This window comes from Octodon degus, unplaced genomic scaffold (assembly GCF_000260255.1).
Source record: "Octodon degus isolate 3935 unplaced genomic scaffold, OctDeg1.0 scaffold00080, whole genome shotgun sequence".
Taxonomy (NCBI): Eukaryota; Metazoa; Chordata; class Mammalia; order Rodentia; family Octodontidae; genus Octodon; species Octodon degus.
The window spans coordinates 6,193,847-6,214,144 of record NW_004524656.1 but is presented as its reverse complement, the minus strand read 5'-3'; the positions used below and the strand labels follow the sequence as shown (position 1 = coordinate 6,214,144).

Here is a 20,298-nt window from a genome sequence, read left to right as displayed (position 1 = left end):
GCCGGACGTGACGCAAGCCCTCCGCAGGTCCCGCAGTCAGGCCGAAGGGCAGGCGCGGGCCACATGTGCTCCCGGTTCCCGCGGGCTCGAGTCTCCGGTTCCACGGAACCCAGGAGCCCTCAGCAGCACCGCCCGGCCACTTCCTGAGTGGAGTCATGTCTGGTAATGGCGACGCCGCTGCAAAGGCGGTGAGTCCTGAGCGGGTGACCCTCATGCTTGGGGCTTCCGGGAGAGCCGTGCAGTGATTGGCCCCAGGTTGCCCATCCTCCGTCGTCTATTGGTCGGATTGGCTAGCCGTCACTTCTTCCCCCGCTGTACAGTTTTTAAGGGGCCAATAGGGGCTATCTGTGTGTAGCGGGTGCTGAGTTAGAGTGGAGTAGCCTGTCGTGGAACGCCTATCCCTGTGCGTGGCCTTCTGGCTCAGGCCTGGGAAGCTTTGCTGTAGTTCGTCTAGTTGTCTACACAGACAGAGTCCTTTCACACTGTGAGGTCTGGGGCGGCCACTTTAGAAGACGTTCCACTTATGATCCAGAGGAGAGCACACCCCCAAATCTCCGAGCTGTACTCAAACATCTTGGACCTTTTCCCATTCTCCGTTATAGCAGCCACCCACCACCCAGACCTAGCCTACTCCAGGTCCCTTAATGTGACACAACACTGTTTTTCTACCGTGGGAGGGGCCTCCTCTGGGCCCTCCAATGAGTGCGGAGCCTGCCTGCTGAGCTCTGGCTGGTGCAGTTCCCGGCTACCAGCCACTGCAGGGCTGAGATAAGACAGGGTTGGAGCAGCTACTTATCGCCCCCTGCCCAGCCTGCTGTGAGCAGCAGGATGATTTAATGCTAGTGTAGGCCTTCCAGCGCCCTCGGCTAGGCAGAGGGAGATCTGGATTCTAGCGTCCACTCTGTCCATTTTTAGCTGTATGGTAATACAGCTAATAGCATAGCACCCACGACACACTGAGACGATAGGCTGGTGTCAAATTCCGGGGTTCAAGAACTCTTCTGCTTTAGCTACCCAAAGGCTAAGAATACAGGCGAGTCCCAGTGTGTCTAGCTCACTTACTTTTTAGCGGAACTATTTGACTTGAATGTACTGTTCTGATTCAGTAAATTTAACAGATTTTTTGAACCTAGGAGTTCTGGGTCCTTAACAGTCCCTCCGTGGGCTCCCTATGGTCTCAAATTCTAGTGCCATGTTTAGCATTTCAAGCCAAGTCAAATGTGCAAAGGGCCTGAGAGCTGATATTTGAAGAAGTGATCAGAGTGTAGAATCGAATCCAAGAGAAGCAAGCTCTCTCCTCAGTCTCAGAGGCCCCACCTGTCTGCCTGCAAAAGAACTCTGTGGGATGCAGCTCGAAGAGTAGGTAAAGTTGACTTTTTCTGCAGTGGCTCCTGCTCCTGCCTGATAGAGAAAGAAATAGGAACTGTGTGTCAGACTGAAGAGCCTTTGTCAGATATGCCCTGGCAAGAGAAGGTGATGTGTCCTTTTGAATTCCTGACTTGGACTCTGATACCCCATGTACTTGTTGGTGAAACTGGAAACAACACTTCAGAAACAGCACTGAAGTTCAGCATCATATTCTTATTATAGAAGAAACTTCATTTCATAGATGACCCAATGGGCGCTGATGGACTGATGTGCCCAAAATCACCCAACCAAGAGGCTTAGCAGGACTCAACGTCAGATGGGAGTCTGCATTCCATCCAGAAACCCTCAAGGCATAAGCCTGGGTCAAGTGAACCCATCCCTTACTTTTCTACTGTAAATTTGTATTTTAGCATTAGAGTAGCTGGCTGTGCATCTCAGTACCTTTGCCTGAGGGATACAGGAAGCAATCAGTGTTTACCCATGTGGTATGACCAATGGCCAGGAGCGAGCAGGTGTACAAAAGTGTCAAAATAGGACTTGGGCCCACCTTTATGGCTAACTGATTTTTTTATATGTTTACCTGAGCAACACAGAGGGGCCAGTGGACTACACCACTCCAGGATTTGTTTTAAAAACTTTCCTTTGATTTCTCTGATGGAAGTAGCCCAATACAATACTATGGCACATGAAAAACCAGTTTTGCAAGTGTTAGAGGAGGTCAAAAGTGAATCATTAGGCCGAGGATATAGCTCAGTGGCATAAGTGCCTACCTGGCAAGTGCAAGGTCCTGAGTTCAATCCCCATACCAAAAACAAAAATGAATCATCAAGGTGGGTGTGGTAGTACATGCCTGTAATCCCAGCAGTTGGGAGGCTGAGGCAGAAAGATCACCAGCCAGCCTGGGTTATATAGTGTGTTCAAAAACAGTCTGAACTACATGGCAAGACCCTATCTCAAAAAAAAAAGCGAATAGTCAGATTACTCATGTATAGGTGATGAAGAGAATCCATTTTGGTAAAATCCATGCTTTCATAATAGAAGAATATTGTGGGCGGATAATGATGATTAGACTTTGACACTGTCACATGAGCCAAGGTTCCCTTGAAATTGAAATTGAGCAAGAGGGTTGGGGAGATGGCTCAGTGGAATAAGTGCTTCCCTGGCAAGCGCAAGGGCCTGAGTTCAATCCCTGGTTCTGGGGCGGTGGGGGTGGGGGGAGAGAAGAAAAAGAAAAAGAAATTGAGCAAGAATGTACAGACAGGGGCTGGGGAGATGGCTCATTAGAATAAGTGCTTGCCTGGCAAGTGCAAGGGCCTGAGTTCAATCCCCAGTTCTGCCAAAAAAAAAAAAAAAAGAATGTACAGACACAGAGAATGCAGACTCCTTGATTCAGATGGTGAAGAAAACAGCAATGTGAGCGCATATTTGACTATCAAAATGTTGTGAAATGGCCACACAACCAAATAGAATGATCTAGTGTTAGAAGTAGGTCCAAAAATACAGGGAAGGTCTTGGCAGGGGTGAAATGTATTGCACAGAATGCCAGCACTGCCGTTCATTGTTGGAAATTGTAACAGACAAAATGACACAAGACGCTGTGAGCTGCGCTCAGTGGTGCACTTCTGTAATCCCAGCACTCAGGAGGCCAAGGTAGGAAGAGCATCGTGAGTTCAAGGCCAGCCTGCACTACTACACGGTGAGACCCTGTCTTAAAAAAAACCCCAAAAGGAATACCAAACCAAACATGGAGAAGATGCTATTGATAAGTTATGCAGAACTATGATGTCATTTGAAATACAAAACCTTGGCCAAAGGTTGTGTTTTACTGAATCCTAAACATGTGCGGCCTAGTTTTGACAGTTTACAAAGAAAATAGCAATTGCAAAATATCACAGAGAGATTTTCTTAGAGGACTGGGACTGGAGCTCATCAAAGATCATTTGCCCTACAAGAAAGGACAGGAAAACAAGAGTCGTGCTATCAGTATAAGTGACACTTGTGTATGAAACACAGTTGTCACATGTGAAAACTGCCTTGGGTGTGACAGTTGAAGCTTATTGTTGTGGTAGACTTTTGTTTGTGTTTACAGTATAGTTCACATAGGGTTTTTGTTTCTAATGTTATCTTTTAGGTTTTATAAGCAAGTAAACAGCTGAGGTACAAATGTCTGTTCTAAGCACTCATCACCTTTTTTTGAATCTTTTTGAAGCAGAGTCTTGATGTGCAGCTCAGGCTGGCCTTGAGCTCACTTTGTAGCCCACGTTGGTCTCGAACTCACAGCGATCCTCTAGCCTCATCCTCTCAGGTCTTGGGGTCACAGGCGTGCGCCCCCTGACCAGAACCACTCCTTACCTCTTTGATATTTTATTTCCCTGCTAAGTGCATGTTGTACAGTATGATAGGAAGCTCCTGACAAAACAAGGAGAGAGGTGACAAGACTGCCACAAGCCAGGCATGGTGAGCACACTGGTAATCTAGCACTTGGGAAGCTGAGGCAAGAGGATGGTTGTGAGCTTGAGGCCAGCCTGAACTGTACAGGGAGAACCTGTCTCAAAAAGACAAAAAAGAAAAAAAGGAAAGCTCAGCACACATGCTATCTCTGTAAGTGAGATGTGTGCGTGGAGCATGCAGTTGTCATTTGTGAAGACTGCCTTGGGTGTGACAGTTGACATATTTGTGGTGGGGACCTATTGGTATTTTCATATAGGAATTTATTTTGGATGTCATCTTTTAGGTTTTGTAAGGAAGTACACAGCTGATGTGAAAATGCTGACATCTATTATAACCACAATACATATTAAGAATTTAATAATTTATTGTATTGATATTTTTATATTCCTGTCAACTACACACTGTGTAATATAATACAAACCCCCAGACAAAATAGCAAGCCCACTGAGGTGTCAAGTTGGCCAGCTGAACAAAGCACGTGTGCTATCAGGGTGATACCTGTCTATGGAACATGCTGTTGTCATGTGTGCAGATTGCCTTAGGTGTGATAATTGAAGAAAAGATTAATTTTTTATAGAGTGCTATTGGTATTTTCATTGTTGTTTGTATGGGAATTTATTTCTGATTATTTTCAGAATTTTAATAATTCATCAATAGAAGTAGTCTAAAGAATAAATGTGGGGGGGCTGGGGAGATGGCTCAGTGGAATAAGTGCTTCCCTGGCAAGTACAAGGGCCTGAGTTCAATACCCAGTTCCGCAAAAAAAATAAATAAATAAATAAATATGGGGGCCAGGGAGATAGCTCAGTAGAATAAGCGTTTGCCTGGCAAGCACAGGGTCCTGAGTTCAATCCCCGGTACCTCAAAAAAAAAAAAAAAAAAGAATAAATGTGGGGGGGCTGGGGAGATGGCTCAGTGGAATAAGTGCTTCCCTGGCAAGTACAAGGGCCTGAGTTCAATACCCAGTTCCGCAAAAAAAAAAAAAAAAAAAAAAAAAATCTTTGTTTTTAAGGCTTATGGGACCCTTAGTGGTAGTTGTGGGGCAGCTCTGGGCACCTGGATGGTGCAGAAGCTTTCTCCAGCTCTCTTGTGGATAGCAAACCTGTCTTCAAGTGATGAGCGGCCATAGTGGCCCTGCCCCAGCCAGCTGCCGGCCCCACCCTTCCTGTAGCCAGGCTGATGGGCCTTATCTCTTCACCCACCCGGCTGTGTGTAGCACTCCCACTGAGACCTGCTTTGGCCAAGGTAGGCCTTGGGGCCCAGTGTCTTGCTTACTGCCACTGCAGCCACAGACCTTAGTGGTGCTGCCCTCTGGTCTTTGCTTCTCTGGATCTCAGAGAAGAGCAGAAGGTATAAGGAAGGTGGAGGGACCAGTTGTGAATTTACCCACTCCAAGACTCACTGGCCACACATAGGCCAGAGGCTGAAGCTTTTTTCTTCTAAAGCAGTAGTTCTGGTTCTTGGACAAGGACTTGAGAAATACAAGGAACAGAGGGCACTATAACCTTGGGACTTTTTCTGCAGGAAGAAGACAGCTCCAAGATGAGAGTGATTCGAGTGGGGACCCGTAAGAGCCAGGTGAGTACAGACGTGGGGTGGAAGAGGTTTATCAGAGGAGTCCTAGGGCCCACAGGATCACAAGTTGAGGGGTGCAGAGGGCTGGTTTCCTTCATAGAGGAAATGGAGTGGCTGGGGTCAGAGCAGTGGGCAATAGCAGATCACTTCCTGTGGAGAGTCAGCTACTGAACTGTGGAAGCTGTTGGTGTGTGGTAGACTCCTGGCCACCCACCTCTCCTTTCCAGGTGACAATCCCACTCCCTTCAGGATCTCAGTGGTACTATGAGGATCTGAGCCAGGGATGGTCAGCAAAAAGGGAAAGACTAATCCGAATCTCTGTCCCTAGCTGGCTCGCATACAGACGGACACTGTCGTGGCGATGCTGAAAGCCTTATACCCTGGCCTGCAGTTTGAAATTGGTAAGTTTTCTGGAGAGGAATGGAAGTTAATGGGAAGCTAGCATACCCTGGATTGGGTGAGGGAAGCACAGTGTTACTGGCTTTGCCAGTGACCAGAGCCTGGGGCCCTGCCTCCAAGAATCGCTCTTGGCTGCTCCCCGTTGGAGGGCTCGCCTCCCTGAACACCTGCAGTTCTGACTGTCTGGGCTCGCCTGCAATTAATGTCCTCCCACTTGGGGCTCTTTGAGTGAGTGTGCATTCCCCAGCCCCTGTGTACCTTGTTCATTGGGAGGGGGTGGGGTAAGGACTGGTATTCATGGGTTTTCTGACCCCACCATGAATTTTAGTATCAAGGTGGGCACAGTAGGGGCCCAATAAATGCTGATTAATGAGTACCTAACTCTTTCTGATTGACCCTCTCCTCAGTTGCCATGTCCACCATAGGGGACAAGATTCTTGACACTGCACTGTCCAAGGTAACATCTTCCCCCGCTCCCACAGTCCTGGCTGGCTCCCCTTTTGTCCTTCCCCTACGGAGTCACTCTGAGGCTCTTTCTTGCCTGACAGATAGGAGAGAAGAGCCTGTTTACCAAGGAGCTAGAACATGCCCTGGAGAGGAATGAGTAAGTGAAGACTCAGGAGTGTGGCACCCCTTGGTCTCTTGCTGGGATCCAGATAGTAACAAGGCTCTGCTGGCTGAGACTGTCAGATTGGCTGGGGGGCTCATAAGTGGGTTTCGGGCTTCTAGAAGGGAGAGTTTCCTGGTTGAGTCTCTGGCTGTCTGGCATGCAAAATTGGCGAGGGAAATGGCACATAGGGCGGGCAGAGAGCCGGCTCAAGGCCCTGAGGGCTCAGGGTGGCCTGCTTCTTGAGCTGACCCTGGCTTTGTTTTTGTTTTGTTTTGTTTTATGTGTGTGTGTGTGGCCAGCTCAGCCCACCAGGGGCGGGGCTGGCTTGCATGTGGTGCTGGGGGATTGAACTGTGGTCCCTGTGCTTTGCTAAGCTTGTTCTAAGTAGGTGCTTTAGACCACTGAGCCATCTCATCAGCCCACTGACCCTGGCTTTGTTGCTGAAGTAGGGCAGGAGTGTGTGAGGGAGGCTGGGGGCTGGCTGCTCAGACCCCTTCTTCTTTCCCTATTCTCCCATCTCTAGAGTCGACCTGGTTGTTCACTCCCTAAAGGACCTGCCTACTGTGCTACCTCCTGGCTTCACCATTGGAGCCATCTGCAAGTAAGAGTCCTGTGAGCAAGGGGGCCTTTACAGGGGACGGACTTTAGGACCCCTTTACTTCTTCTGTCCGGGACTTGACCCTCTGAAGAGCCTTGAAGGTTCTCTGACCTCAAGCATGGCAGAAAATGCCATTGGCTATTGAGAGGGAGTAGATGAGCTCTGAATTAAAACCCTGCCCTCATTCCATGACCTTCACTCCTCTCAGGCGGGAAAGCCCCTACGATGCTGTTGTCTTTCACCCTAAATTTGTGGGGAAGACTTTAGAAACCTTGCCAGAGAAGAGGTGAGTGCGACCTGGATAGGCACCTGGGTGGGATGGCACGGATGGGGGATGGGAGGAGAAGAACAGCAAGAATAGGGCTGCTCAGTGTTAAATCTCACTTTAAACCCTCCCTTCTGGGCAGTGTGGTGGGGACCAGCTCCCTGAGGAGAGCAGCCCAGCTGCAGAGAAAGTATCGGCATCTGGAGTTCAAGAGTATTGTATCCTTTTGGAAGAGGAGACATGTACGGGGCTTCCAGAGCAAGTGGCTCTGGGGGAGTGAGCTGTCTTTCTGCTCATCCACCCACCCATCCATCCATCCACAGCCCTTTTAATATTTTCTTAGCCATAGGGAGGTGCCTGGCATTGGAGATAATACTAAGATAAATATCATTTTTTATGTAGAGTTTATATTTAAGGTAGAGATAGGCATTGACAGTACAAAGTGATACTCAATGGTGATTATCCCCGGAGAGGTAGACAGTGCCTCCATTTTTACTTTATTGTTACAATGCCTAGGTAGTGTGCTTCGTAAAATTTACTTTTTTTTTCTTGTTTTTTTATTTTATTTTTTTATTTATTTGTGTGTGGGGGCAGATCAGCGCGCCTGAGGGCGGAGCTGGCTGGCATGTGGTGCTGGGGGATTGAACCGCGGTCCATGTGCGTTGCTAAGCTTGTTCTAAGTAAGTGCTTTAGACCACTGAGCCATCTCACCAGCCCCTTTTTTCTTGTTTTGAGACAGGGTCTTGCTATGTAGTTTGGGCTGGCCTTGAACTCACCATGTAACCCAGTTGGCTTCAAACTTGAAGCCATCCTCTTGCTTTAAGTGCTGGGATTACAGGTGTGTGCCACCATGCCCTACTTCATAAAATTAATTTTGAAAATAGTATGTGCTAGGGGCTGGGGAGATGGCTCAGTAGAATAAGCACTTCCCTGGCAAGCGCAAGGGCCTGAGTTCAATCCCTGGTTCCACACACACACACACAAAAAAAATAGTATGTGCTAAGTGCTCTAAAAAACAAAAAAGGTAATTCTCTGGAAGCATGTAGCTGTAACGTTCAGAAAGACTTGCTGGTCAGGGAAGACTTCCCAGAAATCTTGTAATGTTGGGCATATTATTTATCCTCTCTGTGTTGTGCTCATCTGTAAAGTGAGGCTATGGTAATACCTACCTCATGTGCATGTTGTAAAAACAAAATGAATTGCCATAAGGGAGGCTCTTTGGAACAGCACAAAAACTGTGGTAGCTGTGGTCATGAGGCTGAGAACTGCAAGGTGAGCAGTCAGCCAGCTAGAGAGGGAAACAGTAAGGCAGAGAAAACTGCTTACGGCTCGAGGGTCCTTAGCTTCTCTCCACAGCGAGGGAACCTCAACACTCGATTGCGGAAGCTGGATGAACAGCAAGAGTTCAGTGCCATCATCCTGGCTGTTGCTGGCCTGCAGCGCCTGGGCTGGCAGAACCGAGTGGGGCAGGTAGGACCACCCCCCTCCTTAATCTGTCTCCCTCTTGCCTGTGCTGTCCTTTTGTTTGGTTTGAGACAGGGTCTCACTCTGTAGTGTGAGCTGCCCCAGTACCGCATGCTGTGCCAGCCACCAAAACCTGGCATGGTGGTGCAAACCTGTAATCCCAGCACTGGTGAGGTTGAAAACAGGAAGATCACTACAAGTCCAAGCTGTGTAGTGAGACCCTGCACCAAATACATTTTTAAAAAAGCCAAAAAAACCAACCACTACAAGCTACAAACAAGTCCCAGCCTGGAAATCAGAGGCCAGACTCCTGTTAGTGCCAACCCCTAGTTTTCTAGATGATAGGCATGCCCCTGTCACTGCTGGGTGTGGGGCACTCCCATTGCCACCTTTCTGACTGACTGTTTGGGTTCCAACAGATCCTGCACCCTGAAGAGTGTATGTATGCTGTAGGCCAGGTGAGCTCGGGCTGTAAAGGCACTTCTTTATTTTTTTAGCTGGAACCAGGGATTGAACTCAGGCCCTTACACTTGTCATGCAAGTGTTTATTCCACTGAGCCATCTCCCCAGCCCTGTAAAGGCACTTCTTAATGTGCCCTCTCTGTCTTCTCAACTAAGAAGCTGGTCACACAGCCTTAGGCATTTGCTTCCTGAGGATGTTACTGGCCCCCAGAAGGCCTGGGGAGCAAGTGAAGAAGAGGTGGTTGCCATTTTTAGCACCATTGAATAGGGAGAAAAAATCAAGCCTGTTGTTTTCCATCAGGGGGCCCTGGGCGTGGAAGTCCGAGCCAAGGACCAGGACATCTTGAATCTAGTGGGTGTGTTGCATGATTGTGAGACTCTGCTTCGTTGTATCGCCGAAAGGGCCTTCCTGAGGCACTTGGTAGGGGCTGCACATCCCCTGCGGAGGGGTGGGGACTTGGGTAGCTAGAAGGATCATGGGCTGCGCTTTGCCTCCCTGTAGCTGTTAAATGTTGGGTTTGGAGGGTACCAGGTGTGGGCCCTGAGGCCTGTGGTTCTGCAGGCTGTGGTCACAGCATGGAACCTCTCATTGCAGGAAGGCGGCTGTAGTGTGCCAGTGGCAGTGCACACCACGATGAAGGACGGGCAAGTACGCAGGGGAAATGGGTGGGAGGACCAGAAAGAGGACTGTGACACTTCTCCCTGTGCATCCAACTCCTGAGCAGTGTCCTCAGAATATGCTGAAGCCACCATTTTCTTTCTTAGCTGTACCTGACTGGAGGAGTCTGGAGTCTAGATGGCTCAGATAGCATGCAAGAGACCATGCAGGCAGCCATCCACATTCCTGTGCAGGTACCGAGGCTGGAGGTCTGGGAGGGAGTGAAAAGGACGCATATAGCCTCGCCCTTTGTGCTCACCAGGACCCCCCCCCCCTTCGTGCAGCATGAAGATGGCCCAGAGGACGATCCCCAGCTGGTGGGCATCACTGCCCGGAACATTCCGCGAGGAGCCCAGCTGGCTGCGGAGAACTTGGGCATCAGCCTTGCCAATTTGTTGCTAAGCAAAGGAGCCAAGAACATCCTGGATGTTGCACGGCAGCTTAATGATGCCCACTAACTGGTGTGTGGGGCACAGGTGCCTAGGCCTTTACTGTGCTAACTGGGGAGTGATTACCCCACTGCAGGATCTGAGACTTCAGCCCGTGCCAGCTGCCTTGCCTGCATCCTCTCTTTAGAGGTGGGGACCCCTCTCTTTAGAGAAAAAGTGAAGTCAGTCTTTGAATGTAACCAACTCTAATAACCAGCTCTAAGGTGGTTTTTTTGGTAGGGTTGGGGTGAAGACTTTAAATAAACAAAAAACCCTTCGATCTTTACCTGCGTGCAGGCTCTCTATCCAAACTTGTGGACATCTTAAAGCAGAATCATTGTTCCCCAGGAACACCAAAACAGCAAGAGAACAAGCTTAAAATCCTATATTCTAAACTGGGCCTGGTGGCACACGTTTGTAAGCCCAGCACTCTGGGAGGCTGAGACAGGCTCACAAATTCATGTCCAGCCTAGGTAATTTATCGAGACCCTGTATCAAATAAGAGCTTGTGCCGGCATGGTGGCACATGCCTGTAATCACTGCATCTGGGAGGCTGTGGCAGGAAGCCCATGGCGAGTTTGTATGCTACAAAGTGAGCTCAAGGCCAGCCTGAACTGCAGAGCTAGACCGTCTCAAAAGGAAATAAAGAGCTAGGGATGTACAGTGTGGAGACCCTAGATTCAACCTTGAATACAACCAAGACAACAAAAATTTTACGAATTTCTTTTCCAGTTAACAGACGCTTATTTATGTGTCTCCCATCCTCGGTACCCAAAATGAGGCCTGCGGTTATCAATCTTACAATTCTTGCAAAACGAAAAACAAGACACTTTAAAAAAAATCCTTTAATAAACAAAACAGTCCATTTCAAACTCCCCATTACCTAGGGTTCTAGTTTTGGATGGGTTAGCTGCACAATTCCAGTTCAGAAGCCGACTGAGGCTCGGTCCAGACAGGGATCGGCCGCCTCGTGTGGTCTCTGATCGCCGAGTCCAGTCGCAGACGGGGTGGATGGCTGCGCCGCCGGCCGTCACTCGCGGCACAAATACAACTCCCGCGGATCGCGCAGCCAGCGTCGGATCCGAGCCGCAGACCTCTGCCCTCTCCGCAACTTCTCCCTAGGAGGCAGTCGTCCTCAGAAGAAGGCTGCTCGTCTTACAGAGCTTTGTCCTGGCCGCGCCACGAAGGCCTATGAATGAGGACGGGGATGTGACGAGACAGCCCCGGGTCGAGGCGGCCAAGGGCGACACCAGACTTCGACGCTTAGGTTAACGTTTCTCTCCCGCGACGCCCGGAGCTCAGCAGTCCCGGCTGCCGAGGGCTGGGCACCCGCTGAACAGACGCAGGCTGCGGCTGCGGCGGGACTCACCTTCAGGGCGCCGCTGGGCCCCAGCCCGGCCAGGCGGCAAGGCGAGGTCGCGGAGGCTGCCGCGGGCCCCGCAGGGGGCGGGATCCGAGGTCGGCCTTGCTCCCGCAGGCCGAAGGGCCGAGGCCTCCGGAGCCGCGCGGCGGGGGGAAGGGCGGAGCGCGGGCACGCGGGCGGCGGCGGGGGCGCGCGGAGGGGGGCGGGGACGCGGCCCCGCGTGGCTCAGCTCTTTCTGTGAGGCGGTGGTGGCCCTTAAAAGGGCCTTTGTGGTGGCAGGACGAGGGCCGAGGGCCGGCGCGGAGGCCCTCAGTACTCCTGTGAGGCCTGCGTGGCCTTCTTGCCGCTCGCCGGCGCCTTCGGCCCCACGGTGGCGCTCGTCTTCTTGGGCAGCAGCACGGCCTGGATGTTGGGCAGCACGCCGCCCTGCGCGATGGTGACCTTGCCCAGCAGCTTGTTGAGCTCCTCGTCGTTGCGGATGGCCAGCTGCAGGTGGCGGGGGATGATTCGCGTCTTCTTGTTGTCGCGGGCCGCGTTGCCCGCCAGCTCCAGAATCTCGGCGGTGAGGTACTCGAGCACGGCCGCCAGGTAGACCGGGGCGCCGGCGCCCACCCGCTCGGCGTAATGGCCCTTCCGCAGCAGCCGGTGAACGCGGCCCACCGGGAACTGGAGACCCGCGCGCGAAGAGCGCGACTTGGCCTTGGCGCGGGCCTTGCCGCCAGTCTTGCCCCGGCCGGACATAGTCGAAGAGGTAGACCAGAGAAGAGGAGGACCTCAAGAACACAACCTCAGCGCAGCCCGCCGCAGCCCAACTGCCGCCCCGCGCGCTATGGGCCGCCTTTATAAGCCCCCCACGGGCACGCCCTCGCACTCTCCTGATTGGCTCTTTTTCCTTAATCCCCGCCTCCGGCTGGTTGCAATTAACCCTTCCCTGACGTCCCTTGGTTGAGGGAGCGCGCCCGGCGATTGGTAGAATTTGAAAACCTTTTGCCCGGGGGAAGACGGCGAGGAGGAGTGATAGCACGTAATCGGCCCACCGCGTCCCGAGGTGGCCAATCTAAGGAAAGCGCGCGAGATTTAAACGCTACAGTGTGAGACCAGAAGTGGAAGACAAAACGGGTGGATTCTGAAGAAACTTAACTTCTAGCAAATTTTGTGCTGGCGTAGGATTTTTAAAAGGGGTTACTACTACACCTCCCTTTAACTCTCCTCCCAAGTCTAGTCACTCCCCGCTCTGTCTTCTTAAGTTAAGGAACACGCGGAAAAGGAAAGAAATGGGATTTAAAAGTTGTCCTCGGGGCTGGTGAGATGGCTCAGTGGTCTAAAGCACCTACTTAGAACAAGTTTAGCAAAGCAAGGGACCGCGGTTCAATCCCCCAGCACCACATGCCAGCCAGCCCCGCCCCCTGGTGGGCTGAGCTGGACACACACACACACACACACACACACACAAATAAATAATTAAAAAAAAAAGTTGTCCTCTGCCAGCAGTGGGTTTTACCAGCCCTCCATCCCACCTAAAGTATCAGTATTTTTGACAGTCGACATGTTCTCACTGGTCTTGGTTCCTTCTTCTGTTTTTTTTTTTTTTTTTTTTTTTCTGGAACCGGGGATTGAACTCAGACCCTTGCGCTTGCCAGTCAAGCACTTATTCTTCTGAGCCATCTCCCTGGCCCCTATTTTTATTTATTTTTAGACAGGACCTTACTATGTAGTTCAGGCTGGCCTCAAGTTTCTAGCAATCCTCCTGCCTTATTTTCCCAAACGCTGGGATTACAGGTGTGCACCACCAAGCCCTGCTCAATTCTTTTCACTTCTTGCTAAAAAGGAACTGCTGGAGCAGAGATAGCATCCTCTTGGAAAAGGAACCTCCACCAACTCTCCCAATCTATTCTAAAATATTCATATAGGAACTTCACCTACAGGAACAACAAGAAAAAAGTAACACTTTATTGTCACCATTGGGAGCACCTGGCTCCCCCCTTGTGTCTTACTAATCAGAACACTTAATTTATAATCAAATGTCGAGTCACCTTTGAGTCAGTGTCCCTCGTCCTAGCCCAGGTTCTATCTGAAGACACAGCATATTCCTTGAGAATTATGGCTCTGACTGTTGTGAATATCTGCATAAAAGCTGCTACATCCTGCCTTAGGCTCTGATGGGTAGGGAGAGTGGCAAGTTGAAGGAGGCTATAGGCAAAGTCCAATTAGTAGTCACTGGAGGGTAAAAATGGCCCAGAATGTCAATCACAGGGGAATGACAATGCTGGGAGTAAAACCTAGAGAGAGGATTGGGAGAGACCCACGGGACCAGGCAGGCTAGCCCAAGTCGGGACCCCCAGAGACCATGGCGAAGGGCAATCTTCAGGAGCTCAAACATCATAGAAGAGTCGAACAAGCTGGTACCGAATGGAGAAGGTGACGGCACTGCCCAGGATCTGCAAGGGAGAATGGACGAGAATAAGCACCGTGGAGAAAGGGAAAGGAGGAGGCACAAACTCACCACCACACACACCTGTAGCAGCAGCAGGAGCACTGTGAGGTTCCTCTCATGTACGGGCCCAAGGATCTTCAGTAGCAAGTTGATGAGGGTCATGTTGTTACACTCAGTGAAGGCCCCATCCTCATCCTCACTGTGGCGTACTGTCACTAGCTGGAGTCTCTCTGCTACCTAGAGAGACCAGAGATGGACAGAACTTCAGCTCATACCTGCATTTTAGGAACAAGGATCTGCTTAATGCTTCCAAGTTGCTTCTGGATCTAAGGCCTGGGTCTCCCATCCCCCAAGTTCAGGATGGTGGCCTGGGGCCTTACCTCCTTTTTACCTTGTTACCTTTAAAATAAAGGTGCCCAAGAAAGAGAGGCTGTTGGTCTTGAACTTGGAATAGCTCATCTCCAGTTTGCCCGTCTTGGTATTGAGTCTGTAGAGGGAAGATAGCTTCATCCACTGGGTCACCGCTCAAAAATCTTTCTTCCCTGGGGTTAATTATTAGGAAGAGCACTGAACACGGAGTGAGATCTATTTCTGGCTCTGCTGCTTGCTACTATATGATCACAACTGCTGTGAATATTAAATGAGATTATGTAAGTAAATGTACTTTGTAAACTTAAAAGGCTACCTACATGAAAAGAGTCCTTCTTTGGGCCCACATTCTTTGCATAGCAAATGTAGCCTGGCTTTGGATATCCCAAGTGAAAGGCTTTCATACCTCTTTTAAGCCCCCAAATGGTTACCTGGGTATACGGTGGCGAGGGCAGGGAATGATATGCAGGAGCTGAGGCAGTGAGTAGAGGAAGTTCAACACCTGTGGCATGAAGAAGAGTAGCATGGTCTTGCTGAAGTGTCCCAAGATGCCTACCACGGCAAAGGTCATGCCAGCAAAGTAACAGAAGGTGTCTCCCACAAACACCCGAGATGGGTACCTGTGCAGGGAAAATGATCTGAGCCAGTGGCAAGAAGCATTAGCAATCGTTTCTCTTATGCCACATATGCTAGGTACTGGACTAACCCTGACCCTAGTTCTTTTTTCTTTTTTTAAGACAGGGTCTCACTATATAGTCCAGACTGGCCTTGAACACACTATGTAGCTGAGGGTAGCCTAGAACTTATGGCCATCCTCCTGCTTCAGCCTCCCAAGTGCTGGAATTACAGATGTGTGCCACCACATACAGGTACCCTGACCTTAGTTTTAAGAGGAAACCTCAGCTGCCCTAGAAATTTTGCATCCCTTAATTATTCCTGGGGCTCCATAGCACTTGTCTCCAACTGCTGAGAAAAGAGCAAATCTTAGAATACTACTGGGATAGAGACACAATTCAGTAGTTAAAGCACTTGCCTAGCATTCATGAGGCCATAGATTTGATCCCTGGAACCACAAAAACAAGCAGACTACACCAACTGAATACCCAGAAAACACTGAGCCAAAGTATGTACAAGTTCAGCCTCTCTATCAGGAGCTGGGTTAAGACCAGGACCATCTTGCCACAGGGTGAGACAGTTGCCTCTCTTAGCCACAGGCTTCCTTACCAGTTATGGTAGAGCAATCCCAACGTGGTGAAGAAAAAAGGTATCATGAAATAGAGGGAAAAGATATGATCATCCCGACAATCACCTTAGGAAACAAAAGAAAAAGAAAATGTTATTACCCATATCCCCTTCATATCCTGCTCTTAATATCTTCTGTCTCTTATCGCTAACTCTGTAAGCAGCTGCATTTCTCACCCCATCCAAACTACACTCAAGAGCCCACTATTGCCAGGCGTGGTGAAACACACCTGTAATCCCAGCACTTGGGAGACTGAGGCAGGAGGATTGTTACGAGTTCAAGACCAGCCTAGCCTATAAAGTAAGCTCAAGGCCAGCCTGAACTGCATAGTGAGATCCTGTCTCAAGACAAAACAAAAACAAAAGAGGATAACCCATTATTGCTTTCATGTCACCCAGACAGTTTCCAATACCCCACCACATTGATAAAGCCTTCAAAAACTAGTCTTCAATTGGTCCAGACATTCTCACCTATGTTTGAGCACCAGCTTTACTACTTAAGTGTGTGAAATGGTGCTGATAATACACACAGCTTCACAGAGTCCTGAACCTTAGCATTAAGCTGCATTTCCAGGTCTTCTTATTTTTTAATTTAATTTTTTAGGTACCAGGAATGGAACTCAGGACCTTGTGCTTGCCAGGCAGGCACTTGTGCTGTTGAACTATATCCAATGCCCTGAGGCAAGATCTCACTCTGTAGTGCAGACTGGTCTTGAACTTGCTTATGTACCCCAGGGAGGCCTCAAACTTGTGGCGATCCTCCTACCTCAGCCTCCTGAGTGCTGGGATCAAGGCGTGCAATACCATGTCCACACAGCTCTTTTGGGTTTTTTTGTATTTTAGGGAAGGGTCTACAGGGTGTTCAGGGTCTCACTACTAGATTGGACTCATAGTGATCTGCCTGTTCACAGCCTCCTAAGAGCTGGGATTATAGGCACGCACCACTACACCCAGTCTCAATTGCCCTCTCAGTGTGTCCCCAGGTGGGGGTGGGGGAGCCAGCACAGCAGGCCTGGGGATGAAACCCCTGGCCCCTGCGCCTGCTTGCAGGCATTTTAATCCAGAACTATTTGGCCGGCCCTTTATTTTTTTGAGACAGGGACTCACTAAATGCCCAGGCTGGGCTCAAACTTGTGATCTTCCTACCTGAGCCTCCCAGAGGGTTAGAATTAGTGATATGTACCACCATTCCCAGCTGAAAAACTGCTTACTTTGCTGGGCTTGATAGCACAGACCTGCAATCTCAGCACTCAGGAGGTTGAGCAGGATGATTACTGTGAGTTTAAGGCCAACCTGGACTACATAGTGAATTCAAGGCCACCCTGAACTATATAGTGAGAACTTGTCTCAAAATAAATAAAGAAATATTGCTTACATTTAGTAAGTACTTTTTTATTTAGCTCTGTGTGCGTGCAAGAGAAGGGGGTGGGGGGCTGGTGAGATGGCTCAGTGGTCTAAAGCACCTACTTAGAACAAGCTTAGCAAAGCACAGGGACCGCAGTTCAATCCCCCAGCACCACATGCCAGCCAGCCCCGCCCCCAGGTGGGCTGAGCTGGCCACACACACACACACACACAAATAAAAAAAAAATTGAAAAAAAAGAGAAGGCGGTGGGATACTACACCCAGGGGCTCATGCCAGGCAAGCGCTCTAAGAGTTATCAGGAGGGACTTATAATAGGATTCATTCTGAATGGGTTGGGGGAGGCTGCAGGGAAAAGTCATGCTCTGAACTGGCTGTTGTCAGAAAGCAGGAGTGATTCTCTGACTAAATATCTTAATAATTTTTTTTTTTTTTTCAGAACTGGGGATTGGACTCAGGCCCTTGCGCTTGCCAGGGGAGCACTTATTCCACTGAGTTATCTCCCTGGCTCCTGAGTTGCTATTGCAAAGGAGCTGCAACCTCTCACATTAGACAAGAGAGGATGTTGGCTATTTTGGGGGTTCACTTAGTGTTCCCGTGCTTTAGTCTGTGCTCAAAGGTGAAGACAGTGGGCGAAGTCTGTTTTGTGTTCTGTTCCACATAGTCAGGGGTATCCCTCTCTGATGCTGGGGTTCTATGAAACTGTTTATGTCCAACAGGAGACAATCATAGTCTAGCTACTCATAACAATCCAGCTATAAGTGACAGGCTGCTATTTTTCTTCCTTACATTGAAATAACTCTTCATTTTTTTAAAACTGTTTTTTGTTTTTGTCTTTTTAAGACAGGGTTTACCTATGCAGCTCATGCTGGCCTTGAACTCCCTTTGTAGCCTAAGCTGACCTCAAACTCGAAGTGATCCTCCTGCTGGGATTATCAGCTCTCCATTTCTCAGAGCTATATAACAAGCAGTTCTCTAAACCCTGAGAGCTCTCACCCTATCCCCATCGCACCAACCTTCCAGCTCCACCAGGTTGAAGACAATAATGGAAGCAGAGATGACCAATGACTGGCCAGCCTCGAGACCATTAATTCCTGCTAGGATATTGATGGCATTCGTACAGAACACTGCCAGGAGCCCCATGTAGACATAGTATAGGATCCCTGCAAGGAAGACACAGGATAAAGAGAAGCAGTGACACCTAGGAAAGGATCTAAGAGTATTCTGAGAAGAGAGCACACAAAGAAGGGCCACCAGAGAGGATCTGAACATTCACACAGACAGAACAGGAACAGGGGATCACAGGGCATCTGTGGGCATCTCCAGGGAGGGTGACCTGAAGTAAGTGCCACGGGGGCAGTAACAGCAGAGATACTCACCCAAGTCCAGATGTAGGCCAAGAATTGGGCGGAAGGGCTTGGGTACCACAATGGTTGTGTTGCCAAAGTTGGTAAAATAGACCATAAGGAGAGGTAGCGAGGCAGCTGTGGGCAGCAGCAGCTTATGGCGCCAGCGTAGATTCAGGACATCGTCCGCAAAGCCCAAGAAAATCATGCAGCAGATGGCAAGGAGGGCACCTATCAGGGCCACAAACTGGGGGAGGCTCGGGCAGGTCATGAGTCCCGCCTACTGCCATTCAACCTTTCTAGAATTTCTGTCTTTTCCACTAGGTCCTCAGCCCCTTCCCCCAAATTCCGACAACCCCGTCCTTCTCTGGTACCTCCCAGCCCTTAGGCAACTGCCCCCACTACCCACTTACTTCATGGTGCGGGAAGGCCTTGCACTGCTCCTCCACGAAGCAGTTCAAGAAGGGAAATGGGATGAAGCAGAACAGGATGATAAGGAAAACAGCACCGCTGATTACGCCTTGGGATTCTGGACTGTGGCGCCAGCAGCAAAAGAAGTGGAGGAAGAAGAGGAGATGGGCGTGGTCGCTCACCAGGGGAGTAACTTGTAACCGCAAAGATCTTCCCAGAAGTTGGGGGGTGGGGGAAGGCAGGCACCAAGGCTGGAGTTCCTGATGCACTCAAGGGTCCCCTTCCCCATCATTCCCCAGGACTAACCAGTTATCCACTGTGCACGTTTAAACACCTCAGTGTTCGCCTATGCCTTGCCCACCCCTGGCCCCTGCCCGGGACACCTGTGTGCCACTGCTCACATCTGCTGCCGGTTGGTTTTGTTGAGGTCCTGGCCACAGAGGCGCGCAGCGATAAAGTGACCACGGAAGGCCGGGATGAGGGTGAGTGTGGCCACAAATCCAAGCAGCGAGCCGATCAAATTCACCAGTAGCGGAATCGGCACCTCGGGGAAGGCCCACATGGTGAGTGGCCAGAGGTTCCAGCTCCGCAACCTACTCGCAGCCCCGAGGTTTCAGCAGTAAGGAGTGGCCAAGTGGCCGCTCCCCACAAGCGGAGTCCTCCCACGCGAGGCGGAGCAAACCCCAACAACTCTGATTTGAACAGCCCTCGGGACTCCCCTAAGAGGTTTTGTGAAGCAACCTGGGCTCTGTCCCGCAGCACCTGCCTACCCGCTGTTTCCGCCCGGACCTTGAGTCTAAGGGAACTACGTCCTGGAAGGCAACGGCGCCATTTTTAATATGGGCAATGGAAAGGGTACGGAAATGTCATTTTAAGCTGCATTTTGTGCGAGAGTAGAAGTATCACGAGAGTATTGGGAAGGCAATAAAGAAAAACAAGCAAGAGCGGATACCCTCCTAACATTATATTAAAGATGTACAGCCCGCAGCGGAAAAACTCTTTGCCCAGTTCCAAAATGAACGCCTCCTCCACCCACGTGTCTGACATTGCTCTCCGGGGTTCCACGTCAGTATTAGCTCCCTCAACAACCCGCAGGTCACGTTAAAGGGCCAGTGCCGAGTGCTCATTCAGGCATGCCTTGGAGCCGGGAAGAAGGTTCCTGGAAGCCAGAAGAGGTAGGAGGCATGATGGCTGGAGCCACACTTGTTGTTTGCAGGAAACCTAGTTGCAAGCCCAGGTAAAGCCGACTTGAGGGGCTGGAGAGATGGCTCAGTGGTCTAAAGCACCTACTTGAAACAAGCTTGGCAAAGCACAGGGACCGCGGTTCGATCCCCAGCACCACATGCCAGCCAGACCCGCCCCCTGGTGGGCTGAGCTGGCCACACACACACACAATAAATAAATGTAATAAATAAAAATAAATAAATATATAAAAAAAAAAGCCGACTTGAGTCTCAGAAGGGCAACCTCAATTGCGATGATGTAAATGCTA

The 20,298-nt window shown here is 50.1% G+C and overlaps 3 protein-coding genes across 5 annotated transcripts; 1 reads left to right on the top strand and 2 right to left on the bottom strand.

Annotated features, from left to right (window-relative positions):
• On the top strand, positions 1-10,564 carry Hmbs (hydroxymethylbilane synthase). 2 transcript variants are annotated; one of them, XM_004636423.2, is made up of 14 exons: positions 1-188; positions 5,344-5,397; positions 5,723-5,795; positions 6,201-6,250; positions 6,342-6,397; positions 6,927-7,004; positions 7,210-7,287; positions 7,409-7,484; positions 8,623-8,736; positions 9,150-9,188; positions 9,494-9,613; positions 9,788-9,841; positions 9,958-10,044; positions 10,135-10,564. In XM_004636423.2, the coding sequence occupies exons 1-14, from the start codon at positions 156-158 to the stop codon at positions 10,306-10,308; spliced, it is 1,086 nt and encodes a 361-aa protein (XP_004636480.1). In that variant the 5' UTR covers positions 1-155; the 3' UTR covers positions 10,309-10,564. The 2 variants fall into 2 exon arrangements, with proteins under 2 accessions (XP_004636480.1, XP_004636482.1); XM_004636425.2 differs by lacking the exon at positions 9,494-9,613.
• Positions 10,565-11,111: 547 nt separating this feature from the next.
• LOC101587847 (histone H2AX) lies at positions 11,112-12,836 on the bottom strand. The gene has a single exon (XM_023721029.1). It carries the CDS (start codon positions 12,380-12,382, stop codon positions 11,951-11,953), a length of 432 nt encoding a protein of 143 aa, XP_023576797.1. The 5' UTR covers positions 12,383-12,836; the 3' UTR covers positions 11,112-11,950.
• Positions 12,837-13,561: 725 nt separating this feature from the next.
• On the bottom strand, positions 13,562-19,580 carry Dpagt1 (dolichyl-phosphate N-acetylglucosaminephosphotransferase 1). Of its 2 annotated transcripts, XM_004636421.2 has the most exons (9): positions 19,208-19,580; positions 18,809-18,929; positions 18,429-18,642; positions 18,066-18,212; positions 15,669-15,753; positions 14,876-15,064; positions 14,475-14,562; positions 14,157-14,312; positions 13,562-14,079 (listed from the first exon to the last, which is right to left on the bottom strand). In XM_004636421.2, exons 1-9 carry the CDS (start codon positions 19,366-19,368, stop codon positions 14,014-14,016), a joined length of 1,227 nt encoding a protein of 408 aa, XP_004636478.1. In that variant the 5' UTR covers positions 19,369-19,580; the 3' UTR covers positions 13,562-14,013. The 2 variants fall into 2 exon arrangements, with proteins under 2 accessions (XP_004636478.1, XP_023576984.1); XM_023721216.1 differs by lacking the exon at positions 13,562-14,079 and having other exon boundaries at positions 14,224-14,312; positions 14,467-14,562.
• Positions 19,581-20,298: the final 718 nt, after the last annotated feature.